This window comes from Oncorhynchus clarkii, chromosome 26 (assembly GCF_045791955.1).
Source record: "Oncorhynchus clarkii lewisi isolate Uvic-CL-2024 chromosome 26, UVic_Ocla_1.0, whole genome shotgun sequence".
Taxonomy (NCBI): domain Eukaryota; kingdom Metazoa; phylum Chordata; class Actinopteri; order Salmoniformes; family Salmonidae; genus Oncorhynchus; species Oncorhynchus clarkii.
In genome coordinates, this window is record NC_092172.1 from 41,785,014 (window position 1) to 41,800,794 (window position 15,781).

General features: G+C 43.1%; 2 protein-coding genes and 1 non-coding gene across 7 annotated transcripts in view; 2 read left to right on the top strand and 1 right to left on the bottom strand.

The window, feature by feature from the left end:
• Window positions 1-929: 929 nt before the first annotated feature.
• On the bottom strand, window positions 930-8,120 carry LOC139384318 (ras-related protein Rab-11A). Its single transcript, XM_071128999.1, has 5 exons — window positions 7,947-8,120; window positions 6,868-7,063; window positions 3,502-3,695; window positions 3,201-3,281; window positions 930-2,965 (listed from the first exon to the last, which is right to left on the bottom strand). The coding sequence occupies exons 1-5, from the start codon at window positions 7,984-7,986 to the stop codon at window positions 2,829-2,831; spliced, it is 648 nt and encodes a 215-aa protein (XP_070985100.1). The 5' UTR covers window positions 7,987-8,120; the 3' UTR covers window positions 930-2,828.
• A 210-nt stretch (window positions 8,121-8,330) lies between these two features.
• On the top strand, window positions 8,331-8,402 carry trnaq-cug (transfer RNA glutamine (anticodon CUG)). The gene has a single exon. It is a non-coding gene; the product is annotated as a tRNA-Gln (tRNA).
• A 2,040-nt stretch (window positions 8,403-10,442) lies between these two features.
• LOC139384312 (C-myc promoter-binding protein-like) overlaps window positions 10,443-15,781 on the top strand; it is a 150,637-nt gene continuing 145,298 nt past the window's right edge. For 2 of the 5 annotated variants that reach the window (XR_011628833.1, XR_011628834.1), the window contains exon 1: window positions 10,446-10,623. The gene's annotated coding sequence lies outside the window, so the exon portion shown is untranslated. Of the gene's footprint in view, window positions 10,624-15,781 lie in introns of all 5 variants that reach the window. The other 3 variants (XR_011628832.1, XR_011628831.1, XM_071128992.1) reach the window with 3 other exon arrangements.

A 15,781-nucleotide genomic window follows, 5' to 3' on the forward strand; every position in this document is an offset into this window, starting at 1 on the left:
TCTGATAACTCAGTCAGAGAGTTACGATAACTCAGTCAGAGAGTTCTGATAACTCAGTCAGAGAGTTCTGATAACTCAGTCAGAGAGTTCTGATAACTCAGTCAGAGAGTTCTGATAACTCAGTCAGAGAGTTCTGATAACTCAGTCAGAGTTACGATAACTCAGTCAGAGTTACGATAACTCAGTCAGAGAGTTCTGATAACTCAGTCAGAGAGTTACGATAACTCAGTCAGAGAGTTCTGATAACTCAGTCAGAGAGTTCTGATAACTCAGTCAGAGAGTTCTGATAACTCAGTCAGAGAGTTCTGATAACTCAGTCAGAGAGTTCTGATAACTCAGTCAGAGAGTTCTGATAACTCAGTCAGAGAGTTCTGATAACTCAGTCAGAGAGTTCTGATAACTCAGTCAGAGAGTTCTGATAACTCAGTCAGAGAGTTACGATAACTCAGTCAGAGAGTTCTGATAACTCAGTCAGAGTTACGATAACTCAGTCAGAGTACTGATAACTCAGTCAGAGAGTACTGATAACTCAGTCAGAGAGTTCTGATAACTCAGTCAGAGTTACGATAACTCAGTCAGAGTACTGATAACTCTGATAAATTCAGTCAGAGAGTTACGATAACTCAGACAGAGTTACGATAACTCAGTCAGAGAGTACTGATAACTCAGTCAGAGAGTTCTGATAACTCAGTCAGAGAGTTCTGATAACTCAGTCAGAGAGTTCTGATAACTCAGTCAGAGAGTTCTGATAACTCAGTCAGAGAGTTCTGATAACTCAGTCAGAGAGTTCTGATAACTCAGTCAGAGAGTTCTGATAACTCAGTCAGAGAGTTCTGATAACTCAGTCAGAGAGTTCTGATAACTCAGTCAGAGAGTTCTGATAACTCAGTCAGAGAGTTCTGATAACTCAGTCAGAGAGTTCTGATAACTCAGTCAGAGAGTTCTGATAACTCAGTCAGAGAGTTCTGATAACTCAGTCAGAGAGTTCTGATAACTCAGTCAGAGAGTTACGATAACTCAGTCAGAGAGTTACGATAACTCAGTCAGAGAGTTCTGATAACTCAGTCAGAGAGTTCTGATAACTCAGTCAGAGAGTTCTGATAACTCAGTCAGAGAGTTCTGATAACTCAGTCAGAGAGTTACGATAACTCAGTCAGAGAGTTCTGATAACTCAGTCAGAGAGTTACGATAACTCAGTCAGAGAGTTCTGATAACTCAGTCAGAGAGTTCTGATAACTCAGTCATCATTTAAACCAAGATAAAAAACATGCGAGGCAGCAAAGCGGTGCCATGAAGTGACATCATCATCATCATCATCATCATAACATGCTAAGCTAACCTGCCACAGACTGACTGTAAACAAAGTGACGAATACTGTGTCCCAAATGGATCCCTATGGGCCCTGGTCACAAGTAGTGCACTATATATGGGGTTCCATTTGGGACACGTATAAAAAGTGTTTTTTTTTTAACAAAGCTGTTGTTCCTCTACGTGTTAGGTACTTTGATGCCTGCCCTGTCTGTCCATTGGCATGGTTGAAGCCATCCGCAAACAGATCTAATGCCACAAGTCTTCACTTAAGCTATCTACAGCAATCAGATCCGTTGTCAAACTCCACCTATCGACAGGGACCAAGGGAGCATACATTCTATCTAGTACACTGTGCTTAAATACATCCACATGTTTGGAGAAACCTACCGTTGTCAAACATGACATTATACTGAAAAGAGAGGGAGGGAGCGAGGCTAACTGATGGGAGGAGGGGGGGGGGGGGTCGTAGACAGATACACATCAGAGCATTCTCAGTGTGCTTTAAATACATACACATTAGTAGGAAATATGATACAATATTTGAAGACAACAAAAAAAAACATTTAACAAAAACACAGGTAAAAAATAATAATTGAGGAACACACAAAATGGAAATAGAAGAAAATGAAGAAGATAAAAAAAATCAGATGAATATATTAAGACATTTCTGTGTAAGACATGTCAGCGCATCAACAGTATTACATCGAAGTGAGAAATATAAATGACTTCCTGTCTGAAAAGGCTCCGCTGGGGAACACGACTCCAGACACTGACTAGGCTTCTCAGATCATGATCAGTAGGGAGGGAGAGGAGGAGGGAGGGAGGGAAAGGAGGAGAGAGGGAGGAAGAGGGAGTTGAGGAGGGAGGGAGGGAGGGAGGGGAGGAGGGAGGGAGGGGAGGAGAGAGGGAGGGGGGGAGAGAGGGAGGGGGGGAGGAGAGAGGGAGGGAGGGAGGAGAGGAGGAATGACGGAGGGAGGGAGGGGAGGAGAGAGGGAGGGAGGGAGGGAGGGAGAGGAGGAGAGAGGGAGGAAGAGGGAGTGTAGGAGAGAGGGAGGGAGTGGGGAGAGGAGAGGTTGTGGAGGAGGGAGGGAGAGGAGGAGAGAGGGAGTGGGGAGAGAGAGGAGAGAATGGAGGAGGGGACTACTCCTATGAGACTGCGTAAGTGAGTGCATCTGGTTAACCTCACCCTGAGAGCAGGGTGGGCCAAACTCACACATCTGAGAGACCATTTAATTGGTTCTAAAGTGGAATCTCCACCCGGGGCACCGGGCGAGCTAAAACAAGATGGGTGTATATGAGGTGTAGAGGTGGGGTACAGGGTATATGAGGGGTTAGGGGGTAGAGGTGGGGGTACAGGGTATATGAGGGGTTAGGGGGTAGAGGTGGGGGTACAGGGTATATGAGGGGGTAGAGGTGGGGGTACAGGGTATATAAGGGAGTAGAGGTGGGGGTACAGGGTATATGAGGGGGTACAGGGTATATAAGGGGGTAGAGGTGTAGTGGTAACATGAGCGGGGCTAGATGTTCTGACAGCACTGCATCTTTGGTTTGTTCTCAGTGGGCTGCACCTGGATGTTGACCACATTGTTGCTAGGAGACATGTCACTCTCCTGACGCTCTGACATCTGCTTCTGAGAGACGATTCGATAGATTTCTGATGGAGGAGAGAAGATTAGGTCATATCCAGTCTGTCTTGCCAAGATAGCAGATCACATCAACAGGTGTGACCACACACACACACACACACACACACACACACACACACACACACACACACACACACACACACACACACACACACACACACACACACACACACACACACACACACACACACACACACACACACACACACACACACACACACACACACACACACACACACACACCTGTCAGAATGGTCTGGAAAGCCGTTTCAACGTTGGTGGAATCCAGGGCTGACGTCTCAAGGAAAGACAAACCGTTTTTCTCTGAAGGGAAACAAACAACGTCAGAAAATAAGTTAGAGACTGTACCCGTTCTGAAACATTCCACAGGAATGAATGCAAGCATAAAAAGTGACATTAAAACATACATTTTTTGTGAGACTGCAGCATCATCAATGAAACCAGCATCAACAACAAAAACCAGAAATGTATGTAGCTTTTTCAGTGTCTGAGACTTGTTGAGAAACGACGAGGCATCTCTAACCTGCAAAGGCCCGAGCCTCGTCGGTGGGCACGGCCCGGAGGTGACGCAGGTCACTCTTGTTGCCAACCAGCATGATGACGATGTTGGTGTCTGCATGGTCTCTCAGCTCTTTCAGCCACCGTTCCACATTTTCATAGGTCAGGTGCTTGGCGATGTCATAGACCAGCAGGGCCCCCACCGCGCCTCTGTAGTACCTGCAACATGACATCATCAACAGTGGACAAAGAGGTCAATTTTATCAATAAAAGCCAGCTTACCATTATAGCCCTTTTAGAAACAGGGCACAAAGAGCTTGGAAAGACGACCGTTAGGTCAACTCTATTCAGAGTTCTGACGTAAAACACCTTCTATCCTCCCTCTCCATTTCTCCAGGAAGCAGTTTGTCCATGAAATCTCCTTCATTATGATCCAAAAGGCTAAACTCTCTCCTGCTCTGAGACGCTCGATACCTTACGTCCCCGACTGTGTTCATACTGACACTGAAATATCCTCCCTGCTTCCACGACAGCACCAAACATACATTAATCACAGGACAGACAGGAGTACAGGATACGGTAATGAGTCTCAGTGGGATTACAGGATACGGTAATGAGTCTCAGTGGGATTACAGGATACGGTAATGAGTCTCAGTGGGATTACAGGATACGGTAATGAGTCTCAGTGGGATTACAGGATACGGTAATGAGTTTTAGTGGGATTACATGATACAGTAATGAGTCTCAGTGGGATTACAGGATACAGTAATGAGTTTCAATGGGATTACATGATACAGTAATGAGTCTCAGTGGGATTACAGGATACAGTAATGAGTCTCAGTGGGATTACAGGTTTTATGAAGTTAGCCTATGGTTTTAGTTAGGCTAACTTCATAAGACCACCGGCTAATTTCATAAGACCGTAGGCTAACTTCATAAAACCACAGGCTAACTCATTTTCTGTAAACCAAAATGAGCTGTTATTAGCCTACTAGCCTACTATACTGCAGAACCTATGATATGAAGCTGGTAAACACAGGCGCTCCAACTAACTCCGACAGTTGAACTTGAGGTGCGCAAGAATGTTTTAGGCCTACCAGAGTTACTCCTATAATCTAACAATAAAATGCGAATCTTTATTAAAAAATGTTTTTTATATATATATATATATATATATATTATAAACCCAGGGTCGGAAATCGACCCTGCTGCACGAGCATGCTTTTGCGGCACAGTTGATAGCGCGCTGGACCTCGGGCTCGAAAGTCGAGGGTTCGAGACCTGCTCCTTGCTGTTTCATTACATTGGTGTCAGAAGTGATTGGACCTTGTATCCACGACAGTGCGTGTGCTTGGCCGGTGAGCGCGTTCCTGTAATGTAATGAAACAGCAGGGAGCAGGTCTCGAACCCTCGACCTTCGAGCCCGAGGTCCGGCGCGCTATCGACTGTGTAAAAGCAAGCTCCTGCAGCAGGGTCGATTTCCACGCTTATAAACCATCCATTTTAAATTCAGGCTGTAACACAACAACACGTGGAACAAGTCAAGGGGTGTGAATACTTCCTGAAGGCCCTGTGGAGATTCTTCACCTCCAGCTGCACAGGTCACATGATGGTAGAAAGGGTTCAAATTGATTTCAGTTTTCCTTCATTTAAATCACCACCTCTAGATTATGGCTTTATACAGCTGGTTGAGTGTGGTCTTAGTGCCAGTATCAGATTGTGGTGGTAAATAGACAGCATGCAATGCCCCAATGACCTAATGCAACGCCCTGATGGCCTAATGCAACGCCCTGATGGCCTAATGCCCCAATGGCCTAATGCAACGCCCTGATGGCCTAATGCCCTAATGCAATGCCCTGATGCAATGCCCCGATGCAATGCCCTGATGCAATGCCCTGATGCACGCAACGGCCTGGTGCAACGGCCTGATGCATTCAGTGCTCAAATCTCAGACAGCTGAACTGTGAAATGGACAATTATTGTTTTAGGAAAGTAAAAAAAACAATAAAACAATAGGCTATGAAGTTTTGCATAATGCGACACATTGAAACACAAGGAATAGTCTTATGTAATTAGTTATAGGCTGTTTTAAAGGATATGTAAATTAGGCTCATTTGACCAACATCCCTCGTTTATTGATGACGCTGGCTGCATTGGTGGACGGCCTAATGGCTTATACGCACCCAACGCAGACGGTCCTTTGTAGCTCCGTTGGTAGAGCATGGCAATGCCAGGGTCGTGGGTTCGATTCCCAGGACCACCCATAAGTTAAATGTAAAATGTAAATGGAATATATTACATGACTGTAAGTGGAGTCTGCTAAATGGAATATATTACATGACTGTAAGTGGAGTCTGCTAAATGGAATATATTACATGACTGTAAGTGGAGTCTGCTAAATGGAATATATTACATGACTAAGTGGAGTCTGCTAAATAGAATATATTAGATGACTAAGTGGGTCTGCTAAATGGAATATATTACATGACTGTAAGTGGAGTCTGCTAAATGGAATATATTACATGACTGTAAGTGGAGTCTGCTAAATGGAATATATTACATGATTAAGTGGAGTCTGCTAAATGGAATATATTACATGACTGTAAGTGGAGTCTGCTAAATGGAATATATTACATGACTGTAAGTGGAGTCTGCTAAATGGAATATATTACATGACTAAGTGGGTCTGATAAATGGAATATATTACATGACTGTAAGTGGAGTCTGCTAAATGGAATATATTACATGACTAAATGGGTCTGCTAAATGGAATATATTACATGACTGTAAGTGGAGTCTGCTAAATGGAATATATTACATGACTAAGTGGAGTCTGCTAAATGGAATATATTACATGACTAAATGGGTCTGCTAAATGGAATATATTACATGACTGTAAGTGGAGTCTGCTAAATGGAATATATTACATGACTGTAAGTGGAGTCTGCTAAATGGAATATATTACATGGCTGTAAGTGGAGTCTGCTAAATAGAATATATTACATGACTGTAAGTGGAGTCTGCTAAATAGAATATATTACATGACTGTAAGTGGAGTCTGCTAAATGGAATATATTACATGACTGTAAGTGGAGTCTGCTAAATGGAATATATTACATGACTGTAAGTGGAGTCTGCTAAATGGAATATATTACATGACTGTAAGTGGAGTCTGCTAAATGGAATATATTACATATAGATGACCGGTAAATTTCTCAAAGGTTCAATAAATAAAATTCTTCCCGGTCTCTTGTCCAGCGCCAAATCTTCCTATTGTAAACTCTGGATCAGCTTTACCTTCCCCAATCCTAACGTTAACCATTAGTGGGAAAAATGATAAACTGACCCCAGATCAGCATCTAGGGGCAACTTTACCCTACAGCATACTCACGCCGAGGTGATAGCCCGGTAGCGCTCCTGTCCTGCCGTGTCCCAGATCTGAGCCTTCACCGTTTTCCCATCCACCTGGATACTGCGGGTGGCAAACTCCACTCCAATGGTGCTCTTACTTTCCAGGTTAAACTCATTCCGGGTGAAACGAGAGAGCAGGTTGCTCTTGCCAACACCCGAGTCTCCTATCAGAACCACTGGAACACAAAATTAATGTCTGATGGAGTCAATGCAATAAAAATCTTTATTGACCCCAAAGGTCAGGGTTGGATTACACACACACACTTCAATTTTTCTCTGCCTCAAGGGCCCCTACGGTTTTGGCCTCCAGGGCTTCAACCCATGTAAGCTCCTGCATTAATCAGGCCCTGCCAGAAGGTCAATGTGTAGCAATTACATGGGGATATGACATAGTTACATAACGTGTTGCTACAAGATGCCATCACATAAAATATCTGACCACCACTTTTCACTTTTGCAGTGACACTGTCACACATCCACAGTGGTGTGTAGCTAACGTTAATTCTTAGTCTTATTCGCTTTTTATGTTAAACCAACTTGAATAGAAAACAACAAAACAGATAGCCACAACAACACATGACATAAGTAAAATTTAGATTAAACAGCACAGAAAAAAAACAGGAAAGGAATAAGAATATAACATCACATTATTTATCTACGGATGAATGTAGCTAGATAATAACCAATGTTCGTTGCATGTAGCTAAGATAGCTAGATTGCTAGATTAGCTAGCCAGCTGGTTATCTCGGGAAACACCCCGACCTCACTTAATCATACAAAAGTCAGCATTGTTTAGAAACAGCTGCTAACCTATTAACGTTAGGCGTTTGGGTACCTAACGTTGCAATCCAACTGCTTCACAATTTATGTTTATAATTTATCATCAATATGTAGTTTTCGTTTAAAAAACAAATAATGTATCAGAGCTATTCACACACCTATATCATACTTCACAGACACAAATTAAAAGGTTTCACTGTTAACGTTAGCTAAACAGCTGCCTAGCTAACGTTAGCTACCTAGCTAGCTTTGATATCGAGGATCATGCTGTAATGTTACCTTTAAACAGATAATCGTATTCATCATCTCTGGTTCCCATTTTCTAAAAGATAAATAGGAGTATTTCGTTTGTATAAACTGTTTAAAATGAGACGATTTAGCAAATAGATTTTGAAACACTCAGCTAGCTAACGGCGACGGGTCTGTTTTCAGACTGACACTTCCGGGATTTTGTTGTGACGTTGGCTAGCTATGGGAGGGGGAGCAAGAAAAAAGCAAACCAACGGCCGATATTCATTGCTACGATATGAATTGCAGGCACTTCAAATAAAAATGCACCAGTGAAGTAGTAGTCCGCCACAGAAAAGAATTACTACAGTGCACGGGTATTCTTATTACATAGATAATAGTTATATACATAATATGAAAGAAGTTGGAGCACGGGGTTCTATGGTGTAATGGTTAGCACTCAGGACTCTGAATCCTGCGATCCGAGTTCAAATCTCGGTAGAACCTATGTTTTCATTCTCTTAGAAACGGCGCAGATCCACAGAGAAGACATTTTCTGATGGGAGGTGCCATGAGAAAGCCCATCAAAATACACTACGTGTATAAAACATCACGAATACCTGCTCATTCCATGACTAACCAGGTAAATCCAGTTCAAAGCTATGAACCCTTTCCGATGTCACCAGGAGAAGACAGGTTAAATAAGGATTTTTAAGCCTCGAGACATGGAATGTGTTTCAGTGCTTTTCAACATGTTATGGTAGTAGATGCCAGTTGCACCGGTTTGAGTGTGTCAAGAACCGCAACGCAGCTGTTTGTTTTTTTTTTACACTCAACAGTTTCCCGTGTCTACCACCCAAAGGACATCCAGACAATTTCAATCAAGAATGGTCCACCACCCAAGGGACATCCAGATAACATGACACAACTGTGGAAAGCATTGGAGTCAACATGGGCCAGCATTCCTGTGGAACGCTTTCGACACCTTGTAGAGTCTATGGCCAGACGAATTGGGGCTATTCTGAGGGCAAAAAAAAAACGGGTGTAATTTAATATTAGGACGGTGCTACCAATGTTTTGTACACTCAGTGTATACCTCCACATAAAAAAACCATGATAAAATAAAATATTGGATTTTAAGAATAATGTGATTTACCACTAGGTGGCAGAATAGTTCTGTTTAGGCTACCTTTCTAGTACTGAACTCCACGGGGGAATTATAATTATGAGAGGATCTAGGGCTAGGCTATCTACACTGAAGAAAAATATAAACCCAACATGTAAAATGTAAAACATGAGCTGAAATGAACGATCCCGGAAATGTTCCATATGCACAAAAAACGTATTTCTCTCGAATTTTGTCCACACATTTGTTTACATCCCTGTTAATGAGCATTTCTCTTTTGCCAAAATAATCCATCCATCTGACAGGTGTGACATATCATATGCTGGAGAAGTATGCTCTTCTCTGATGAATCCCAGTTTCAACTGTACATGGCGGATAGCAGACGTGTATGACGTTGTGTGTGAGAGCGGTTTGCTGATGTCAACGTTGTAAACAGAGCGCTGCATGGGGGTGGTGGGGTTATGGTATGGGCAGGCATAAGCTACGGACGCCGAACACAATTGCATTTTATCGATGGCAATTTGAATCAACAGAGATACTGTGACCAGATCCTGAGGCCCATTGTCGTGCCATTCATCCGCCGCCATCACCTCATGTTTCAGCATGATAATGCACAGCCCCATGTCGCAAGGATCTGTACACAATTCCTAGAAGCTGAAAATCTCCCAGTTCTTCCATGGCCTACATACTCACCAGACATGTCACCCATTGAGCATGTTTGGGATGCTTTGGATATATGTGTATGACAGCGTGTTCCAGTTTCTGCCAATATCCAGCAACTTTGCACAGCCATGGAAGAAGAGTGGGACAACATTCCACAGGCCACAATCAACAGCCTGATTTACTCTATGCAAAGGAGATGTTGCCCTGCATGAGGCAAATGGTGGTCACACCAGATACTGACTGGTTTTCTGATCCACACCCCTACCTTTCTCTGTGAGAGCATATGCATATCTGTATTCCCAGTCATGTGAAATCCATATATGAACAGTAACTCAGGAAAATCTTTGAAATTGTTTAATTTGATTAAATAAAAAATAAATAAAAATTGAAATAGTTTCATGTTTCATGTTACGTTTATATTTTTGTTTTTGTCTGGGAAATTAACATTTTCAATAACACTTCACATTAAAGTATACTTACAATTATGTATAAAATGTATTATATGCACTTTCCATATAGTCCTAAGCATTTTAATGTATTTTACCAGTACTTGTGTAGACTTGCAAGTCAGAATCTTCACAATCAAAATGTTATAACTTAGTTTGTAAAAAAAAAAGAAAGAATTATTAGTTTATAGATAGTGTAGTTCATACATGTGTTAAACAGCTATAACACAATGATATGTTGTTTTGGTGCTTCCTATAATTACATAGGGTGACCCGACAGCAGCCAAACCCGCGCGACGCAACGTATTCCCCATCACAACCAAAATGGCGGAGGACGGAGCCGGGTCGGCGCCTTGAACACAACTGGCTATAGTAGTCTATTTCTAGATATCAACGGCTCATTCAAATATTGACTGTTTTTAAAAATGCCAGTGTGTTTTTGAAGAAATCCCGCCGAAGTTGGACGACGAGTGATATCGCGTTTGCTGGTGGTGTAAGTATAATGTTAATTAAACCGTTATTTTGTGAGGAGTTGATAAGGGGTTTAGCTATGAGTTTGCTAGCTAATGTGAGGTAACCGGCCGTAGCCAGGCTAACTAGGGCGAAAGGTGTTTTATTCCAGGCTGTCACTCTCCGTTTAGTGGGATCACCCCTATGTGAATTTGAGCAGAATTCATGCAGTGAATTCACCGGATAACTGTCCAGACAGACAGTACCAGCCTCGGTGTGTCCTGCTTTTAAAGCTGCATTGTAATGGATTTAGTATCTCGTCGGCTTCTGTAATACCTTCATGCGTATGCAGATGACATGCCACAGGTTGCTGTCAGTCTGTCAAGGTGGTGGAAAACGGTGTGCATAATGAATATAGTTAGCTTTATATTCGTGCCCCAGAGCATGGAATCACAGTATGGGACCCGTTTACAGGACCCACCTGTGTGGCTATGACTATGACCCTATGCAGGGACATAAGGATTGACTGATTGGTTATATAGTGCACATTCTAGTGTCACGAATAGCTTTTTTTTTGTCCTGGACTATAATAAAGTAATGTGTGGGTCAGATAGTCTTAAAATAAAACTGAATATCTTCCTCTGTCAGATAATAATTTAAGCCGGGGGAGAAAACCATGTGTCACTTCTGCTTGGCAGAGCTATGTAGTTATTTGCAGTAGGCTTGATGGTGTGCAAACAGAGTACAACATTAACTACCAGCTCAAGATTGAGGAAACAGGCATCGTGGTTTTTGACTGAGGAAACAAAGTTGATCCTACTGTTTAGATTGAGCTGAAGTGAGTATAGTGGAAACCTGATTTAGATGTTGTATTCACTTGGATGTTTTGGTAGCAAAAAATAAAAGACAGTATGCTGTTTGTGCTGTGGAAACAGCTGTATGGAAATCAGATGTGTAAAAAAACGTCTCCACATTCTTGCATACTGGAATGATGGAGACATCGGATATGAATTAACTTTAGGCTATTAAAGATGGATTTCATCATATGGATTTCCTCACGGGAGATTGAAGTGGTGACGCCATACAGGACAGACAAGTCAGATCAAATCATACCATCAAACTCTGACAGGAAGATAGACACAACCTACCCCATGTGATTTGGAAACCTCACTGCCACTTATACCAGAGAGGTGTTTATATACTCACTCAGTAAACTGCACAATTCCTCTTCTGGATCCAAGTCAACAGTCTAGATTCTATCTTATCATATTTTATTTTATCCTGTGCGTCAATAAGCTAATCCTGATCAACATTGTCAGTGTTCAACACAAACTCAGTTGTCATGATTTATGGAAAATAGTAAAACAATTGTTGGAGAGAGAGAGACAGAGACAGAGCGAGAGAGAGAGAGAGAGAGAGACAGAGAGAGAGAGAGAGAGACAGAGAGAGAGAGAAGAGAGAGGAGAGAGAGACAGAGAGAGAGAGAGCGAGACAGAGAGAGAGCGAGAGAGAGAGAGAGAGACAGAGAGAGAGTGAGACAGAGAGACAGAGAGAGAGAGAGAGCGAGACAGAGAGAGAGAGAGAGAGAGAGCGAGACAGAGAGAGAGCGAGACAGAGAGAGACAGAGAGAGACAGAGCGAGACAGAGAGAGACAGAGCGAGACAGAGAGAGAGAGAGAGAGCGAGAGAGAGAGAGAGAGAGAGAGAGAGAGAGAGAGAGAGAGAGAGAGAGAGAGAGAGAGAGAGAGAGAGACAGAGAGACAGAGAGAGAGAGAGACAGAGAGAGAGAGAGAGAGAGAGGACAAAATGTAAGCAGTCTACCATGCCGTGTCTGTTCCCGTTCTAACCAACAGTGTCCCTTGTATCGGAATGTTAAAAGGAGGAAAACATGTTGACCTCGCAAGGAAAAACACTGTCACACGTGAGAGAGAAATACGTAAAGGTAGTCAGTCAACAGTCAAATCCTGCTTTTGAACCACACAGCATGAAGATTAGAGTTCCGGAAGCAGGGAGTTAGAGTTCCGGAAGCAGGGAGTTAGAGTTCTGGAAGCAGGGAGTTAGAGTTCTGGAAGCAGGGAGTTAGAGTTCTGGAAGCAGGGAGTTAGAGTTCTGGAAGCAGGGAGTTAGAGTTCCGGAAGCATGGAGTTAGAGTTCCGGAAGCAGGGAGTTAGAATTCCGGAAGCAGGGAGTTAGAGTTCCGGAAGCAGGGAGTTAGAGTTCCGGAAGCAGGGCTCGGGGCCCTGGTCAAAGTAGTACACTACATAGAGAATAAGGGTGCGATTTAGGACGAAGACCAAGGCCTTGTCAAAGCCCAGGGGTCCTTTCTCACTGTGCAGAGAGGCAGCAGCTGCACCACTGATGGGGTTCAAAGCAAAGGCAACACCCTGATGATAGAAGTTCAGATGTCAGTGTCCAGGGATAGGACATATTATAGGAGAACCAGACTTCATACAGGGGAACCAGTACATACATGAGAATGTAGCCTTGTCAGAATAGAAGATGATGCAGAATGTAGCCTAGTCAGAATAGAATATGATGCAGAATGTAGCCTAGTCAGAATAGAAGATGATGCAGAATGTAGCCTTGTCAGAATAGAAGATGATGCAGAATGTAGCCTTGTCAGAATAGAAGATGATGCAGAATGTAGCCTAGTCGGAATAGAAGATGATGCTGAATGTAGCCTTGTCAGAATAGAAGATGATGCAGAATGTAGCCTAGTCAGAATAGAAGATGATGCAGAATGTAGCCTTGTCAGAATAGAAGATGATGCAGAATGTAGCCTAGTCGGAATAGAAGATGATGCTGAATGTAGCCTTGTCAGAATAGAAGATGATGCAGAATGTAGCCTAGTCAGAATAGAAGATGATGCAGAATGTAGCCTAGTCAGAATAGAAGATGATGCAGAATGTAGCCTAGTCAGAATAGAAGATGATGCAGAATGTAGCCTAGTCAGAATAGAAGATGATGCAGAATGTAGCCTAGTCAGAATAGAAGATGATGCAGAATGCAGCCTAGTCAGAATAGAAGATGATGCAGAATGTAGTCTAGTCAGAATAGAAGATGATGCAGAATGCAGCCTAGTCAGAATAGAAGATGATGCAGAATGTAGCCTAGTCAGAATATAATATGATGCAGAATGTAGCCTAGTCAGAATAGAAGATGATGCAGAATGTAGCCTAGTCAGAATAGAAGATGATGCAGAATGCAGCCTAGTCAGAATAGAAGATGATGCAGAATGTAGTCTAGTCAGAATAGAAGATGATGCAGAATGCAGCCTAGTCAGAATAGAAGATGGTGCAGAATGCAGCCTAGTCAGAATAGAAGATGATGCAGAATGTAGCCTAGTCAGAATAGAAGATGATGCAGAATGTAGCCTTGTCAGAATAGAAGATGATGCAGAATGTAGCCTAGTCAGAATAGAAGATGATGCAGAATGCAGCCTAGTCAGAATAGAAGATGATGCAGAATGTAGTCTAGTCAGAATAGAAGATGATGCAGAATGCAGCCTAGTCAGAATAGAAGATGATGCAGAATGCAGCCTAGTCAGAATAGAAGATGATGCAGAATGTAGCCTAGTCAGAATAGAAGATGATGCAGAATGTAGCCTTGTCAGAATAGAAGATGATGCAGAATGTAGCCTAGTCAGAATAGAAGATGATGCAGAATGTAGCCTAGTCAGAATAGAAGATGATGCAGAATGTAGCCTAGTCAGAATAGAAGATGATGCAGAATGTAGCCTTGTCAGAATAGAAGATGATGCAGAATGTAGCCTAGTCAGAATAGAAGATGATGCAGAATGTAGCCTAGTCAGAATAGAAGATGATGCAGAATGTAGGCTACGAGAAAGACTAAGTAATGTATGAGATTTCTGTCTTCTTCAGCAAAGCTAACGGATATCAAATCAAATCAAATTGTATTTGTCACATGCGCCGAATACAACCTTACAGTGAAATGCTTACTTACAAGCCCTTAACCAACAATGCAGTTTTAAGAAAATAAGATTAACAAATAATTAAAGAGCAGCAGTAAATAACAATTGTGGGGCTGTATATAGGGGGTACCAGTACAGAGTCAATGTGCGGGGGCTCCGGTGTCGAGGTAATTGAGGTAATATGTACATGTAGGTAGAGCTATTAAAGTGACTATGCATAGATTATAAACAGAGAGTAGCAGCAGCGTTCTGGGGGGGACAATGTAAATAGTCTGGGTAGCCATTTGAATAGCTGTTCAGGAGTCTTATGGCTCAGTGGTAGAAGCTATTTAGGAGCCTCTTGGACCTAGACTTGGCGCTCCGGTACCGCTTGCCGTGCGGTAGCAGAGAGAACGGTCTATGTCTGGGATGGGAGGTTGGAAATAGACACATAACATCGGATGGACTGCTTTAGATTTGGAAACATACCAAAGAAATGGTAATTTCACAGGCTTAGATTAACATTGACTCAGGGATTGCAAAACAGAAACATCAATTAGGCCTAGGCTAAATCTGGGAACAGAGTATGTTGTAATGTATTAGGCCTACAAATGGGCAGGGTGTCTCCTGAATGTCAGTGGGTGGGCTGTTTTTACACTCTTGTTAGGCTGGCTGGCTGTGTGGGTGGCTGGCTGGCTGGCTGTGTGTTGGGTGGGTGGCTGGCTGGCTGGCTGGCTGTATGTTGGGTGGGTGGCTGGCTGGCTGTCTGGCTGGCTGTGTGTTGGGTGGCTGGATGGCTGGCTGTATGTTGGCTGGCTGGCTGTGTGATGGGTGGCTGGCTGTCTGGCTGGCTGTGTGTTGGGTGGCTGGCTGGCTGTGTGTTGGGTGGCTGGCTGTCTGGCTGGCTGTCTGGCTGGCTGTGTGGTGGGTGGCTAGCTGGCTGTCTGTCTGTGTGTTGGCTGGCTGGCTCTCTGGCTGGCTGTGTGTTGAGTGGGCTGTGGTCCCAGAGGATTGATGTAACAGCACTAAGTCCTGACCAGCCTTTAAGTAAAGGGGTTTAATAGTCACTTACTGGCAGATGCAAACATTGGTCTTACAGGGTGTGTGTCATTACAAACCCTGTTACTGTCTATGTCATCTGTAATATCACATAAACCATTGGGCTAAGCTGGGCTATAGGCCTATGCCATGTTCTATCCCAGTAACCATTGGTTTAGGCAGGGCTAGGTTACATACAGTAACCATTGGTTTAGGCAGGGCTAGGTTACATACAGTAACCGTTGGTTTAGGCA